Source organism: Argopecten irradians, chromosome 7 (assembly GCF_041381155.1).
Source record: "Argopecten irradians isolate NY chromosome 7, Ai_NY, whole genome shotgun sequence".
Lineage (NCBI taxonomy): Eukaryota > Metazoa > Mollusca > Bivalvia > Pectinida > Pectinidae > Argopecten > Argopecten irradians.
This window is the reverse complement of record NC_091140.1, coordinates 45627499-45646274: the sequence shown is the minus strand read 5'-3', so window position 1 is coordinate 45646274 and position 18776 is coordinate 45627499. Positions and strand designations below refer to the sequence as shown.

The following is an 18776-nucleotide window of genomic DNA, read 5'->3' as shown; positions in this document are numbered from 1 at the left end:
GCTTCTATGTTCCTAGGACAGTCATGCTTTCTAGGGAATGCATGTTGCTTCAATATTCATAAGACGGCCATGCTTTCTGGTGAATGCATGTTGCTTCAATATTCCTGAGACGGCCATGCTTTCTGGTGAATGCATGTTGCTTCAATATTCCTGAGACGGTCATGCTTTCTAGTGAATGCATGTTGCTTCAATATTCCTGAGACGGCCATTCTTTCTGGTGAATGCATGTTGCTTCAATATTCCTGAGACGGTCATGCTTTCTAGTGAATGCATGTTGCTTCAATATTCCTAAGACGGCCATGCTTTCTGGTGAATGCATGTTGCTTCAATATTCCTAAGACGGCTATGCTTTCTGGTGAATGCATGTTGCTTCAATATTCCTGAGACGGCCATTCTTTCTGGTGAATGCATGTTGCTTCAATATTCCTGAGACGGTCATGCTTTCTAGTGAATACATGTTGCTTCAATATTCCTAAGACGGCCATGCTTTCTGGTGAATGCATGTTGCTTCAATATTCCTAAGACGGCTATGCTTTCTGGTGAATGCATGTTGCTTCAATATTCCTAAGACGGTCATGCTTTCTAGTGAATGCATGTTGCTTCAATATTCCTAAGACGGCCATGCTTTCTGGTGAATGCATGTTGCTTCAATATTCCTGAGACGGCCATGCTTTCTGGTGAATGCATGTTGCTTCAATATTCCTGAGACGGCCATGCTTTCTGGTGAATGCATGTTGCTTCAATATTCCTAAGACGGCCATGCTTTCTGGTGAATGCATGTTGCTTCAATATTCCTGAGACGGCCATGCTTTCTGGTGAATGCATGTTGCTTCAATATTCCTGAGACGGCCATGCTTTCTGTTGATTGCATGTTGATTCTATGTTCATTGGATGGCCATGCATTTTGGTGAATGCATGTTGCTACATGTACATCTGTAAATGTTAGAAAACTCCGTTTTATGTTTTGTATTTTAATTTTGGTATTCCTTACGATGAATGGTGTTATTTTCGAAAATTATCACATCTTTGATGTACTAATGCATCGTTTGTGATAGCGATATTATCCTGCTAATACACATAATCATAGCATCACACACAGTATTTTTTCTTGTTTAACTATATCTGTGGATATCACTTAATGATTTTCTAAAATATAACAGTTTCTCGTCAGTGCCGAAAACTTAACAAAATATGTGTTACCTAGTTGCATTCCGACATTTTTTAAATGTTGGTTGCAAGAACAAGCTAGGCCACAAAAAGGCTTTATTTTGAAGAGTGTTAGCTAAAGCGACAAGTCATTTTTGTTAATTTTCTTAAATAATGTTTCAAACAATGTTTTGCCTCGGAAGTGGGAAGTAGATCAGACGAATCCATAGACGTGATGGAATTTTTACACATGGTGTCCAATAAATTATGATACACTTTCAAAGTTTAATCATTTGTATAATACAGAAAGAAAAACACCAAAATTTCATTTGCAAAAAGTTGGTTTTCTGCAGTACACAGCTTAACAAAATAAAATATGTAATCTTAGCAAGGCTGTTCTTTTAAAGACATATCTTTGCAAATGCGGCTAAAACGACGCTGTCCCTGACATTTGAGCAACTTAAGAACACCGGTATCGAAAATTTATTCTTATTTTCTAATGCCTAATTAATAAATTTGACAATATTTTGTGGGGTTGGTGATTGCTTTCTATATTCTGGTAATACTCACATAGAAATGATTTGATTTGTTGAGAAATAGGGCATTAGAGAACCAAAATCACCATGTCTTACAAACTATGGAACATTTATTTCCTGTATAATGTCCTCTTAACGTGTCAACGTTCTGAAAATGGTGATGCCATTATGACGTCAATACGTTTTAACAGAATAATTATTCAGTTATGTTATTCATATAACAAAACTTTTGATTGCATGCCTTCATATACAATTAAATAACTTTTCGTTGCTCTTGTATGTCAAACGCTTTCACATTTTGAACGTGTTACATAAATTATGAAACACCCTGTATATACATGTTTCTGTCAGTACTACATGATTTCAAAATAGTTATCACGGGTACATTGATATTTTAATTCCGTCAGGGCAAAATGTTGACTACAAATTCTATCAAAGGAAAACGTGGTTATGCAACGCATTCATGAATCTATCAGGAGTTCATTGCGGTCCCTCGTTCAACGAAATGATCATGACGGGACCGAAATGCACTCTTGGAGAGATGGAAAATCATGAACTGTTTGTGAGATGTTTATGAATATAACGTATTTTCTTGTGTGATTAAATTTTGTGTATTTTGCGAGCTATAAGACACCGCGAAAATTGATCACTGTCGTTTTAACGTGATGGCTGAATAAGAAGGCTTACAAATCTGAAGCACCTGATTCTACTGTACTTTTCCGTGAGTCATTAGACCGTGTTAAGGTTAAGGTTAAAATGTTCGACCATATCCTCTTCTTAGTAGTTTTAGGTCTTAACAGGCAAATTAAAAAATAAAATGATTTAATGTACAATCGCATTTATAATCACAGCGTGGATCGTTCTTACCAAAATGGGTTACAAAAACAAGGGTGTCTGTTAAAATGTAAATATATAGCCTATGATACCATCGATGGGATATTTTTTTGTATGAAAGCAAGCGGTATACCCGTATTGTAAACCAAGTTTTATTAATGTTTTAACAATTTTCGTGCGTTGTTTTTCACAAACAATAAAAAACGCTAATAGGAAAGTTATTATCATAGTGACAGTAACGTTATCATCAACCATCGGTTCTGATTAAGAATGTAAATCAAGAAAATAAATAGTCACAAAAATTGCTATAGACATGGAAAATGATTTAAATCACCACTCGATGGTGTCGTTTACAATGTTATTATTACAGTGTTAACTTAAATATCTGAAGTCTCATTTCCATGGCGTTACAATTCTCGTACGAGATTTCCCTCGACCTAATCGGTGTGCATTGTGCCTGTTCATGATGGAGCCTAAATTATAAGTCGCACTCCTCTTTGGACCTTTCGCACTTGGTTCGATACACCATACCATATCGTTACTGGTCAAGCCCAAGCGTTTGACCATGCGGTCGTGGTGTTTGCTGGACTCAATATTAGGAGGGTTAAACTTGGCCATTTCATAGCCTGATATCACAGTTGGAACGGAGGAAGATTTTTTCACTTCGGTGCTTCCGTAATACTCATAGTTCAACAAAGGATGCGTCCACGGGTCCAGCTTTCTATGTCTACTGTCATTTATGGGCATCGGCGAATTCTCCCTTGGAACACTTGATGCAAATTTATTTTCCAGTTCTGTTTGAATACCAATAGAAACTCCCTTTTTCACTGTATTAGGCACAATAACACGTTCTTTGGTATTATCTGTATTGGTGCTAATATCAACAAGACGTTTTTCACGAGACACAATACTTTGGTCTTTTTCATTTTTCTGTTCACTCGAACGATACCCCAAAGAGCTTCTGGCTGTCTGTGTTTGAATATTGACAGCGGAACCTTTTTCACTATTGTCACGGATATTCTGTTGACTGTGTATGGTTTTACTTGAACTGCTTCCAAATGAACTTGTTCTGTGAACGTTGCCCTTACGTCTTGGTGGTCGTGTGTTGCCGTCCACATGTACTGTATCATACACTTGTGGTCCGGTGGGATGTCCGCCATATCGGCCCTCCAATCCTGCGAAATCTGGATCCTGGAATTCTTGTTCATCGTCCTCATTAGTCCAAATGAAACGATCGTGTCCTTTTCTATTTTCAGTATAATGAGAATCGCGATTACGCGCATTATTTTCTGAATCCTGCAAGCGTTGCTTTCTATGAGGACTATTGCTTTTGGTTCGAACACTTTGTCTTTCGCTCGGACTTGAACGCACCTGTGTAATTTCTCCTTTCCCAGGTGGACTTTCGGCAATCAAATTTTTCTCCCCTCGTTTCATGTTCTTTACTAAAAGTTTGTAGCTATCAGTTGCACCAACTGCAAGGTCTTGAAACACAAACCCGTCATCCGGGCCTCCGTAAACGCTCTGCTGATAATAAACCTCCTTTCGAATATCCGGAAGTGACGTTTGCTCAACAGGAAATGTTATATTTGTCTCATCTTCCATGCCATGTAGACTGTTTTTCACTAGGCGACCATTTTGTTTGCTGGGCCGTCTTGGTCTAATATCATCTATTCGTCCAGTGTCCCTGTATAGAGGACTTCCGAAAGTCGGCTTTCGGAATTTTGGTGACGTCTTGTCGCTCTTGGCAGACGACCGTTGGAGATACGGGGAATATCCACTCATTTGTGCGGATGATATGGCAGTCAAGTCCCTTTCAAAAATGCGGTCTTCATCATCTTTATCTATATCGACGATCACGTCTACAAATAGAAGAAACCACCAAGGTAAATATCTTTATCATTGTCAGTTATTGCTATAAACATATTTATGAGTGCGACTTAAATTTCGGGTAGATTAAAAAATCATTCGCCACTAAAAAGTGTAGGGTGAAGGTACGATAAAGCATTATTTTTACAGTTTGCACTGACATGGACTCAATAACCATGCTTTCTAGTATTATCATTATCAGTGTATAATGTTAGCACAACACGCGCGGTGATTCTATTGTTACGTGAATAGTCGATGGCGTAGCAACGTGGGGTCATGACGAGAGAGAAAAAAATATGAGTATTTTGATAAAAAAACCATGCAACCGACGCGGGAATAAATAATATTCATTTACTTGAAAAACTGTAAATATAAGGAATAGATGTTTATTGTGTTGAGGTTATGAGGGTATAATTATAATGCAGCCCGTGTAAATTTTATGTAACCCGGCCTCGCCGGGGTCACATAATTTACACGTGCTCCATTATCATTATACCTTCATAACCTAAACACAATAAACATCTATTTCTTAATTAACTGTAAACGCAAAATGAAGTCGGCATAGAAATAAGTTGATTAACAAAAACAATGACACCCTTTTTGATATAGTAGTTGAATTATTTTTACAAGATGAACCATGAACACTTTTAACTACCGTATAATATGAAAATGCAAACCACGAAAAAAAAGAATCCACGAATTTTTCACGTCATAGATTATGGTCAATCCATTTCAATTCATGTGTGAATCCATTTACTATACATACTTACCTGCATCTTTCGACTTGTGATCTACTTTTGTAACTTCTTTTACTACAATGACTGTAGCTTTTGTTTTTTTACAGCACAGACACCCAACAAGACATATGATTATGGCGATCAGAAAGACTACGCCCCCTGCCACGCCACCGACGATACTTGCGAAGGCGACACTTTCCTCGGAGGTACCAGTTTCTTTTGTGTCTGTTGGTACTGTAATGAAAAGCAAGGATCATCATATAAGATATATGTTTGCACATTATTCTACATCATCGAAACACTCAGGGGTTACTATCACTGCTGTTATACCCACTCCTGCATTTTATCACAAAAACTGAAAGCAATCCAGGAGAAATAAACCCTTACCAATATAGGCCTATATATACTTCCTTTGATGATTACAGAGCGATGAAGTGTACCGTTATGTGATTCAAAAATGTTGATGCATATCATGTGACCAAACGACTTGTCTCATCTGATGTCGCGCACATAGCCTTCAGTTTTGTTATGTCATAGTCCAGGGATGTATTGATAATAGTAATTGTAAGGAAGTACAAAAAATGGAGAGTTACGTGGATGTAGATTATCTTGATTTTTTTTGTTAAGTTTTTGTGCTGTTCTTTCTTCTTTCATTTCATATAACAAAACAATTATTGACCGTTTGTAGATTATTACGAGGAATTGTTAAACCTTTGAAAGGTGATATTTTCCTTGGTCTTCGGCCTCGGGGGATATCACCTTTCACAGTTTTAATAATTCCTCGTATTAATCTACAAAAAAGTTAATATCTGTATATAATAACCCCTGGATTATCGAGGATGATTATTCCAAGTCTAAAAAGTCTCAAGAATGTTTAGGTATACTCTATAAACCTTAGGGTTAGGACGAAAATTTCATCAAATATAAATTTTCGGTAGTGTTACACCTAGATAATCACGAAACAATAAAAACACACGTGCTTTAATTTATTATCTTTTGTATCTTTCATGTCATCTTTAGAATCAAGTATCCTCTATACAATATGAAAGGAATGAATTTCCATGTATTATGTCCCATGTATGCTTACTTTCATTAAGCAATGAACACAGTAAAATAACTTCAGTTTACTATACTTATTGTATGCTAGATACACGGTCGGTATCATGTTACCACTTTACCGCTCACAATACCTATACTAGAACAATACACATGTTGTAGTTTAACTACCATATATTATACAAAAATAGTTTCACTACCATATATTATACAAAATATTTTGACTACCATATATTATACAAAAATAGTTTGACTACCATATTTATACAAAAATAGTTAGACTACCATATATTATACAAAAATATTTTGACTACCATATATTATACAAAAATAGTTTCACTACCATATATTATACAAAAATAGTTTCACTACCATATATTATAGAAAAATAGTTTCACTACCATATATTATACAAAAATAGTTTGACTACCATATATTATACAAAAATAGTTTGACTACCATATTTATACAAAAATAGTTAGACTACCATATATTATAGAAAAATAGTTTCACTACCATATATTATACAAAAATAGTTTAACTACCATATATTATACAAAAATAGTTTCACTACCATATATTATACAAAAATATTTTGACTACCATATATTATACAAAAATAGTTTGACTACCATATTTATACAAAAATAGTTAGACTACCAGATATTATACGAAAATATTTTGACTACCATATATTATACAAAAATAGTTTGACTACCATATTTATACAAAAATAGTTAGACTACCATATATTATACAAAAATATTTTGACTACCATATATTATACAAAAATAGTTTAACTACCATATATTATACAAAAATAGTTTCACTACCATATATTATACAAAAATATTTTGACTACCATATATTATACAAAAATAGATTGACTACCATATTTATACAAAAGTAGTTAGACTACCATATATTATAGAAAAATAGTTTCACTACCATATATTATACAAAAAATAGTTTCACTACCATATATTATACAAAAATAGTTTGACTACCATATTTATACAAAAATAGTTAGACTACCATATATTATAAAAAAATAGTTTCACTACCATATATTATACAAAAATAGTTTCACTTCCATATATTATACAAAAATAGTTTGACTACCATATATTAAACAAAAATTGTTTCACAACCATATGTTATAAAAGAAAATCTATAGCTGATTACCTCTTGGACACTCCTGAGTTATTCCTCTTTGCTTTAGTTTCATTCAAACATTTTAGAAATAGATGTATACTTTCAAGCTTTGTAAACATATAAACATGTTTGATATTGTATCATAATATTTTCCTCCTTAAACTGTTCATTTTAAAAAGTTCATTTCAATATATTTTTTTTATAAAAAAATGAAATACTTGGATAACAAGCTATCGTCAATAAATAACAATTTAATTTTGAGCACATCAGTAAGCTGACTGTTCTTTTCTAATGAACACCTTAAAGAACTTTTTATGGTTCGTTGTTTTCAGAATGTCATGGTATAGTCTTTGGGTGATATCCAAAAGTTGTTAAAGATTGACTTGTACATTCTGGTGTTCAACCATATCGAATTTTAACAATACATAATTATATACCCCATTGTAAGTACGAATACACCTATTGCTTATCACCACGACATGTCAATGAGGTGTTTATTTCTATGTAACGTACAGCTATTGTCTGAGACTATCGGTACATTCCATGTGTATGGGAATATATAACGATAAAACGATATATAGCTGTAGTGTGTACAGAATATAAACGAAAGCTATCAAAATAGTTTGATTAGTATTTAACCTACATTCGAAACACGAAAGAATTTAAAACATACACTCATGAGTTTTATGAAACTGAAGTTTATAAAAAGCCATTGTATGTTAACTTGCAAATTGTGTTCATTGAAGGGATACATTTTAATGTGTATAAAGTATAAATTCCTGACTTTTGTTCAACGAACGCTAATTACGACAACGTAGTGATGAACCTACATTTGTATTTGTCCCTGAGGATTTACATACTTTCAGCATCAATGATATTATACGGGGTTATAAAAGGTATAAAATGTCTACTTAGTTGTGGTTTTTTATTTAATGAATTCATTCTACAATGTACATAGCTGGTTTCTGCTATGTACTTAATTATACACTGTGTGTATCACGATTCAATAAAATTTTCTTTAATTTAATTAGGAAAAGTTATCAATTCAAATGTATTTACATCTTGAATATTTACTGTATACCATATATTCATATGACACTACGTCTAACTTATCAAAAACAAATAAATCACATATTGTTAAAATAATCAAGATTATGTGTCGACTTTAGGTGAATTAGTCATTTAACTTCATTCGAATTATAGCTTTCATGCCTTAAATTAGACAAGAATTTATACACATAACTTTTATTACCTATACATGTATGTAACTCTTAGAATTGAAACTGTATCATAATATAGATTTCTTAAACAATTCAAAATCTCGTGAAAACGATAAAAAATGAATAATACTCACCACAGATTTCTGAAAAACAAAACAGACAGTGATTTCAGTTACATAGTTTGTAGGCACGTTGAGAAATTACGTAGAACTACACGTTTTATCGCTAAACAACTCCCAAGGAGCCACGATGAGGGCTTTAACTATCCCCTCGACTCCTTATCTGACAGTTCACGTACTCATTTACATAGGAAATATCTCCATATGCCCCTAAAATACATGTACCAAGCCAAACGACTACAAACTAATCACCAGTGTTGGTTCAACAGTAAAACCCATTATACAAAGAGCGATTGTATCGGTATGTAGTCTTCGGTAAATGTTTGTAGCCATGCATGGTAGGGGAATGAAAGTTTGAATGACTTAACCAGATCCAGTCTGAATTTATTAACGATTTGAATAGATTTGAACACGGCATATCTTGTTTGGGTAAATACAGCTTGTCTGACAGGTGGCTGATTGATTATTGCCAATATATCTATCTACCAAGTGTCCGTTTAGTGTGTCGGTTTGTATAAATGCAATGTATCGAGTAATGTGTGGCAGTAAATCGAAACAAAGGTGCTTTGTAGTTTACTCATTTTTTAAAATCTAATTAACACTTTTTAACTTGCATTGTCAGCTCTAGCTTTAATTTGTATTTCTCGTTTTGTCGACACTATTTGCCTTTTAATGTTACACATGGAATTGGAGTCATTTTTACCTTCAAATTTAAGTTTGTTGACTTGATATAGTAAAATTATAGTTAAACTGTTTATTTAATATATAAATTGAAACTGATAATACTGCTGATAACTCCAGTGAAAAGGATTCACGAAGTTCAGGATTTTATCTAATGCTTTATTATTATATTGAGTTATGCTTTGTCACAACAGGTTTGTTTTCCACAGACAGCCTTGTGTTATATTCAGGCATTCTATGTAATTCTGTTTTTATTCGGAATTATCTGACAAAATAATATGACCAAGAACTGCTAGTAATTAAATTGAAGTTTTCCCATCTAATTTATCAACATGAATAGAACTATAGAAAACTTTGATATTTCAACTTCAATAAGGACTGGATATTTTATCTTGAAGTTGTGGGCCACTTTATGGAGTTATCATTCAGATATTACACGGAATGCTCAATGAACATGTATACACATTGAACAGCCACGCTGTAAATATTTCCCGGGTAGCTTAAATCATTCCTTCGCGATAACGCTCACAACACAAAAATATGTCTTGTTTGTTTATTGATAAAATCCTTATGTACCTGTAACATTCTGCATGGTGATATAAACGCCCCCTGGCGGACTATATTGACTTGTCTGATTGTAGTGACACCTGTCGGGGACCTCGGTTCCAAAGGTGACGCCATTTGCTTCTTCAATAGCCTAAAGGTCATATAAAAGATGTAAAACTCAAACATAATACATTGGTAAACCCCTATCATGCTTTTCCCCCACTCATGCTTTTCTTTATTTTACAAAGCGTCTCCTTTGTTTGATATGTATAATGCTATGCCTTAGTCAGTATGACTTTTTATTTGTTTGTCTATATATTTTGTGTAATATTAAATGTCACCACCCGGTGGCCATTTCACACAAAACTATTTTTTGTTGTTTATGCGACAAGATTGAGGATGCATAAATGGCTTTAGTATTAGCATGTGATAGTTTCCTTATATGTGTTATTTCTCTGTCCCATGCATTACTAGTATAGCATAATTTTATATGCTCGTCTAAAACATTTTCGCACATTTATACCATAAAACTTTTAACCATGAGATAGAAACTTAGATACCTTAGTATTTATATTGGTCAATTTTGTTCAGCATGTGAAATAGAAATACATTTTTAAGGGAAAATGTTTCATAAAACAATTCACAAGGGAAATTCGCAATCGAATGACAAATGTTTACTGTAAAACGATATAAAACAAACACACGGTTTTCGGAATCGTGTTGTATGAGTTATTTCGTGAATTGAAGCTTATAATTGTAATAAAAGCACCAAAATCACCCATTAAATCATATCTAAACAAATATGATTGACGTAATATTAAATATCGAAAGTTACAACAAAAACCTACGTAGCATGATGTTCTGTACGTTTGGCCATCTGTAAGCGAAACATCTGTATTCCACAGAGCAATGTAGGTCACGCCATTTTCTGTCAGATCAAACAGGCAGACGAATTCTCCACCAGCTAGCCATTCAAATGAAAGCATTACACCATAAGTTGCACGATATCAACATTCCTATTGTTCAATTATTCATTGTTCTAACGGAAAATCTCCTCGTATACGCCGACACTAAAATGTTTAATAAATCGACCGAATTTGCACTTTTCTCTGATTCTGAATGTATGATAATATTTTCCAACAGAGTAAAGTAAAGACAGTAATATAGTATTATAACTGTTGGAATATCAGAGACATCTGATAAGAAAATCATTAGAGTTATTCTTGTTCATGCGTATAAGTCCATGTTCTAAGTTTATAATGGACCGGGATGACCGGGATGACCGGGACATTGTGTTGTGTTGCGGTTTGCTGCAGCTAGGCACCCGCATCTTTGTTCAAACCTCGACAGATATGAAGTACTAAGTGTAGAAAGGCGTCCCCACAAAAATGAAATCTAAGTGGGACTATTCTGTATTTGCATATCACAGCCTTATACTTATCTGTAGGTAGTATCAATTGTTATGTCATGTGTTTTGAGCGTCACGTCATTTTTTCACGGAAATCGACGTAAATTGTGCTCACAAGGTGATGAAGAAACCTACCGTAAAGGCAGACAACTCTGTAATACGCATAATGGATTAACGTTTGATAGGCAGAAAGAAGATATGGAAAATATATGTAAGCCGTAAATGATGCATTTAATGGTTAGGTTTATAGCTATTATTCAAAGCAAAGAGAATTGTGTCTTCGATGTAATGTATTTAAGCTGGCTGAATTTTGTTGATGAATCATTTTCTTTACTATGTTGGAGAGAATTTTGTTTTGGAAATTCACTACGTTTCATTACACCAGGAAAAATGAAAATGTGTAATTACCGAGAACTAAATCGCGGTGTATCGTAGCGGCGTTGTCATGGCTATTATTTCATATAACTGCTCATTTAAAGAGAAGGGAAGAAAATGCGTGAAGAGTACAAAAATGTATATACTTTTCAGTTTGAGGTTTCTTAAAATTTAAATTTACGATGGAATTAAAAAGCAGAGGTAAAGATACAATTGCTTCCCAGATTTATTACGGAGAATTAAGTTTCCATGCCTTAGGCACGATGCAGATTCATTTAAAGCAAATAATTTATTTGTATAGCTATGAATGTTGTCCAAGTATATCGTATCACAAGCATAACTACCTTATGCATGTGCATAGACGAATACGGAAAATCTTTTTACAATAAAATACATAATTTTAATGGAATTTTAATATCTATAACTTCACGGTTAATGAAATATTTTCTCAAATTACCTGCATCGATATTTGTTTTTGTGTACGAACTCTTTGTGTCCTCACGAAAATATACTAAAGCTGAAAGTATTGAAAACAAACTCCTCGAAAATTCCATTATTAATATTGTTTTCACATAAACAAAATAACATTTTTACACTTACCAGAGTAGATCAGTGCTGGTGCGCATGCCTGGTACGTTATATTTAATATACTGGTGTTGCTACACACATCTAACTGGACATCGTCACATCGAGATGAACCATCGCTTGACACAATGGACACGTTCTGGTGCTGTCGTAAGATCGGATCCGGACATGTCCGAGAAATCGAACTTGGATCAGCTCCTGGGAGATAAACGTTTATGTGGTTTCGTTAACTAACTATTTGCAAGCTTCTTTTCTTTATAAAAATCTAGATATTTCATAGAAATGATTTTTGATTTTACCTGGCCTTTTATTTCGGAATATCAATATATTAGCTTTATATCGCTTTTATCTCAGTATGTTTAATAAAAATCCTCACGTATATATATATTGCTACGATTATGAAACTATTGCTCAAGACCAAAGTATCATTGGAAATTATAATCACGAAATGTGAGACAAGCGAAAATAGCCGCTACATAGTATGTCAGCAGGATCAGTTTCAAGTTAAATGAGATCCACTGCCTTGGTGATGGTTCCTTGGTTTGAAATAAATAGACTTTTAAAGTGACACGAATTCTTTTGCTGTAAATAAACAAATAACTTAGTATGCATTTCTTAAAATATACCGTATACAGATGGACCTCACTCACTTATTCGATCTCACGAAACACGAAGTATCAATTGAATTAGAACATTTTGAATGTTTCGACTTATTTCACATTGTATTTTAAAGTGCATTTCATTAACTCGAACACTTTGATTAATCAAAGTCAAGTTTGAAATCGAGGTTGTGAGGTTTGACTGAATATAAATAAATATGTAGCAACTTATATAATTGTCGCTTTATTTTAAATGTTGTATCCTACATTTACCTTCACGAACCAGCATTATGAATGTCCCAGCCTCATAAGGCGTTTCCCTGTTACATATATCGTCAGCAGTCATTGTGAAGTTGTCATCACGAACAAATATACGGTCGTTGATTGAACTCTCAAGACCTTCATAAATCGTTAAAGAATTAAATTAAATAATTGTTATCAAAAAGAGTATCATTCTTACATGTTACAAAAGAAACGAGTCAAAATGTTTGAACTAGAACTCTCAAGACCTGAATAAATCATTTAAGAAATTAGATCAAATATTGGTTATTCAAAACAGAATTTCATTCTTAAATATTACAAAAACAAAAAACAAAAAAACAAAAAAAAAACCCGAGTCAAATGTTTGAACTAGAATTATTTTATCTTAGAAATGATTGAAGCTGAACTCTCAAGACCTGAATAAATCATTTAAGAAAAAAATAGATTAAATATTGGTTATTCAAAACAGAATTTCATTCTTAAATATTAAAAAAAAAAAAAAAAAAAAAAAAAAAAAAAAAAAAAAACGAGTCAAATGTTTGAACTGGAATTGTTTTCATCTAGAAATGATTGAAGCTAAACTCTCAAGATCTGAATAAATCATTCAAGAAATATAAAATCAATATTTGCCATTAAAAAGGAATATCATTCTTACATGTTACAAAATAAATTGTTTGAACTGGAATTGGTTTCATCTTCAAAATGATTGAAGCATTTGTACTAAATATGTTAAAATGTGAACTTGTCATTTTACATGTATACAGGCTTGACACCATTATACAAGTGAGTTATTTCACAGACAGCGGATATCTTATCTTACTCCAGGTTAAAGAAATAGGGAACAACGAACAGCATTTTGTTTATAGAAAATGTCAACGAAGAATGGTTATTAAGTAATAATATACCAATGTCAAGGGAGGTTTAACGAACGGAAAAACTTTTTTTGAAAAGACGTTTGTATTAAGTATACGCTTGGGACGAATATTTTAACTTTGAACGAAATGCATATTTTTGTTAAAAATTCATAAATTCGTGTTATTTATCTCTTCACAATGCACCAGAAATGATCAATTCGGCTGTTGTAAAATGTACAATGATATATCTGTCTTTCAAGGTAAACCTGACTCGACTCTATCCAAAAAACGAAAACCTGACAGTTCTACCCTACAAGGTTTAAAAACAATTCAACTAAATGAATCAAGATAGACGAAGGCTGCTCAGCTTTTCCCGACAAAGTAATAAAAGTGCATATTATATTGCGCTGCAAGCGTAATTGCATTTTGGCGTATGTTAATCATATCGTGCTGCATTGATTCAACAATGGTATATGTACTGCTCTGTTTTCTATTATATTATTTATATTTGCATTACTAGTGCTATAGGAAACATCTGAAACACATGGTTAATGGTTACCTAAAACTCAATTAAGGACATGTCAGGTTTATGATGCAGATTAAGTACCCGGAGGAAAACAACCGACCTAAGGCCACTTCCTGGCAACTGGCTCACTTAGAATTTGAATTCGAAGCTCAAAAATGATAGTGGTGATAGATATGTTTGAACACTTCAACAATTAATGCATTGACTTTGGTTTTATGTTAGGGTTTCATTGATATGTAACTATCTATATTTAGATACTATGAAGTCAAATTTTCATCATTTTAAATAGCTGTCTATCAAATGCTGATGTTTACACTATAAAGATCTATTGAATGCTTGCAATATTCAAATGATGAACAATTTAACATGTTTTCCAAAAAGGTAATGATAATGTTATAAAGTGAACATAAATGGAACATTTAATGCTATATTCTTGTTTAATGCCACCTTATAACACTGTATGCCCCTCTTGTCATGTCGATTTCTTTGTATACATGTGCTTAATAATAGATATGTTCTCATATAACACGTTTTCGTGCGTAGGAATGCATCAGTAAATATATTGAAATATCTTAAAATATATACACCATTTCTAGGTAGTATCATTGTATCGTTGTTTCACAATGAACCTAACGCTGACCTTATAGGACTTACGGTTTAATATATAGTAATAGAAGACCTCCTGGGAGACCTGTGTTAGTGTCAGACACAGATACGGACGGAGCTGATTACCAAAGACTGTGAAAGTAGAGATCCCTCTGAAACAATATCATTGGTATAAATGATCTAGAGCATTCTGTTATCATGAATAATAAACATACCTTAATTTATAACTTTTCTAACCGCTTGTCATCAGGAGCATCATATATGGTTGGTATAAACAGGTTTTCGCATTATACAAGTTTTATTTACTATAAATTTAAAAAACGATGCCATGGAATTAAGCGGAAATAAACAGGAGTCCGGATTGAACAATGACCGTTTATGATAGGTCACACTGAATCTATTTATATAATAACATATTGTACAGAAGACGTAGTATATGGATATGTCTTGTTACCAGTTTACCTTATCAAACATGCAAACTCCAAATCAAGCATTCATAGGTGTATTTTGTAGTACATCTTTAATTGCATTACTTACATGTATTTTTACTTTCTTTGGACACAGATAAATATTATAACACACACATTTTCATAGTATATAACTTATCAAGTAGGATATGATTTGTACATGAAATCGTTAATTCACATTCATTATATTTCTATGGATATAAAACGCTTAAATATCTATTGGAATACACCATCTTTCACTTTTTTTAACGAATACGATAAGTAGGTATACTTGAAATATCAACGGACGCTAGACATGGAGAAGAACGCATGCGCTACTGACTTGAGTATATATCTGTTGACGTTGATTTCGTCACAGGTGAAGGTCATATTGCTGACGTTACTGGAGAGGAAGACAGGGTACTCCACTACACTTGACGCTGTGAAATTGAGGACGCCTTTGTCCGTGCTGTACCAGTCATTCCTTAGAAGGACTGGGAACTCGCACAAACCTTTAATAAAGATAAAATCTGAATAAAAATTGCGATATTGCAATGATAGAGTCACTTGAATTTTTTAAATCTTGAATACCGTCGCAAGTTGAAATAGCAAACGATAACAAAATAAATAAAAAAAACATGCCAAAATAAATAAAAAAATGCCAAAAAAAAAAAAATACAAAAATAATATAAAATTATAATATACCTAAAAATCAATAGATTCATATGAAAATACAGAAGTGTTAATAGAACTATAGGCTCCAAAAGGACTTCATCAATTATAAGTACCATGCTAATAAAGTCGAATTTAGTGTCCCCTCCGACAAAAAAGAATCAAAACCAAAAGTGAACCAAACACCCCTGAGCTTAGATCCGATTGCGTAATAAAATATTTCTGAGGACATCACGATATTGGTCAATAAATTTCTGTAACATCTTCATTAACTAAGGAGTAATTAACTAGGATAAACTGACGACTTACATTATACATGGATACATTACAACTTTAATAGTAAAATAATGAAGGAAAAATTCATAATGTTTGACAAGTGAAAAATACTTTAAATGCTTTTGATTTGCTAGAGTTTTGCACTTAGCTTCACCCTGTCAGCGATATTACTATTTGACTGTATGTGATTTACTTATATTTCTAAAGCACTTTGATACTTTTAATATGATAGGGTTTGCAAGCTCAGCTTATTTATCTATTTGAAATTCCCCAACATCAAAATACAGCATTGCAGCGCTGAACCAAATAGCAAAAACAAAACATCAATGTCATGTTTTAGATGTGTTGCACGCTTCGATTACGTAATTTATTCTTTATGATTTGACCAATCAAATATCTCATAGGATATTTTACGCTTAAATATAACATTTTAATGGAGTAAAAAAATGAAATACAATCAAAATATCAAAATTTATTGAGCATGGTAAATGAATTGGAAAAAGGTGACTTCAGAAACAAGGATGTGTATAAATAAAAGCGCTTTCTGAAACAAAAGGTTGGAATGGAAAAAACGTCTTGTTGACAATGTTATTCAATAGAAACGGTTAGTTGCAAGTAAATTAAAACAGTTTCTTCCGTCTGTGTAAACACATTACTTTGTCAGAGCTGTGGAAAGGAAAGTGAAATTAGATATCTGTTTGATTCATATCTGTTTTTGAAATGCATGCTAAATTGAATTCAATTGGTATCAGTAACGCATTCGGGTCATATCGAATTCCAGGACTTGCGGTTTAAATCGGGAAACTAAGGTTTCATTTATAACCACACTACTCATGTCGCAATTATTTTGAAACAGGTATGATTATTTATGTAGTCCAGAACAACGATGTGTCTCAATATGTATGTTGTACAACCAACATTATGTCGATTCGACGATAACGCCATAGTTGAAACGTACCATATATCTACATGTACTTCGTCAGTTTGTTGAATTATTAATCTTTGAAATTCATTTTCTACTTCTTAATATTTTCCCTTTATATCTTAAGTCTTAACATACAGTCTTCCAGTCTTCTTAAGAAATATATATAAAAATAAGAAATATCACCTTTCAATGGATTGCATTTAATGAAAAAAAATTCCTTGAAATATCAGTGATACGTTTACCACAGTTTGTAATATTCTTGCTACGATTATTTAGTACTGCATATGCCAGTTTATTTATCTGCAATATTTTAGCATTAAGATAATCCGGACAGGTAATGGTGTCGTCATTATTCATACATTTGGTGCCAACGTGTTAAAGAATTTTATCTAATTAGGTTTAAATATTTCCCTTACCGATAAGGCTATATGCGAAATATTTACAATTTCAACCAGATATTACAGAGCATTTGCTTTACATACACATAAATCAGTCTTTTCAAAAATGGGCAGGTACGTAAATTCTTTCGAATACAATTTCGATGACGATTCATTATATGACATTAATCGTTTTGTGTAATTTAATAATAACTTCTAGCGCATTTGGTTCTGTAATCACGATATATTTGTTTTTATAAATGTAACAGACCGATTACTCTTCCGTAATGCTCTATCATTCTGTTTTCTGTTAACGTCTATAATACTATGCTATTAGTTGGTTAGATTTACCATTGTTTATGTTTATACCATCGTTTATCTTTATATATACCATCGTTTATCTTATGTTAACATATGATCTTAAAATATCTTTGTATGGCCCTGTTTTATAGTATGGAATTATTACATAGTGTTCGAAGATAATTATAAGAATCAATCTCAATATCATATACATTATACATTGTAAAAAAATCATTTTCACGGTATATCAATGAATATGATTACAATATTGATATCGATATAAAGTCACGCAGCTGCAGTTTTATCTTGATTCAGGAAGTAGAAAAAAAAATCTGCTTACTTACCTGTACAGCAAGGAATTGTAACTCCCATAAAAAGAATGAAAAACAACATGATATTCCACATCTTCTCACCAAAACACTTTTATCACCACCTCATATGCTGTCATCAACTTTTTCCATAGAACACCTTTGGTACATGTGTTTTAAAGATGGTTAGAATAAATGAAATGAATCATATGATATCTGAGATATGTATAAAAAGTTTTTCGCAAAAACTCGACGAGCTTATGAACTGCCTGTCACATGAAAAATACGCACGTTCATTGGTCAATGCCTTTTAGGGATAATCGCGTATACCCCAAACTTTCTGCTCCTTTACATCAGATTTT

General features: G+C 32.8%; 2 protein-coding genes across 2 annotated transcripts; both read right to left on the bottom strand.

The window, feature by feature from the left end:
• Positions 1-1513: 1513 nt before the first annotated feature.
• Positions 1514-9177, bottom strand: LOC138326690 (uncharacterized). Its single transcript, XM_069272692.1, has 3 exons — positions 8685-9177; positions 5153-5353; positions 1514-4375 (listed from the first exon to the last, which is right to left on the bottom strand). Exon 3 carries the CDS (start codon positions 4296-4298, stop codon positions 2910-2912), a length of 1389 nt encoding a protein of 462 aa, XP_069128793.1. The 5' UTR covers positions 4299-4375; positions 5153-5353; positions 8685-9177; the 3' UTR covers positions 1514-2909.
• A 325-nt stretch (positions 9178-9502) lies between these two features.
• On the bottom strand, positions 9503-18754 carry LOC138326689 (uncharacterized). The gene is made up of 7 exons (XM_069272691.1): positions 18451-18754; positions 15900-16068; positions 15159-15262; positions 13137-13262; positions 12280-12462; positions 10745-10860; positions 9503-10047 (listed from the first exon to the last, which is right to left on the bottom strand). The coding sequence occupies exons 1-7, from the start codon at positions 18509-18511 to the stop codon at positions 9919-9921; spliced, it is 888 nt and encodes a 295-aa protein (XP_069128792.1). The 5' UTR covers positions 18512-18754; the 3' UTR covers positions 9503-9918.
• Positions 18755-18776: the final 22 nt, after the last annotated feature.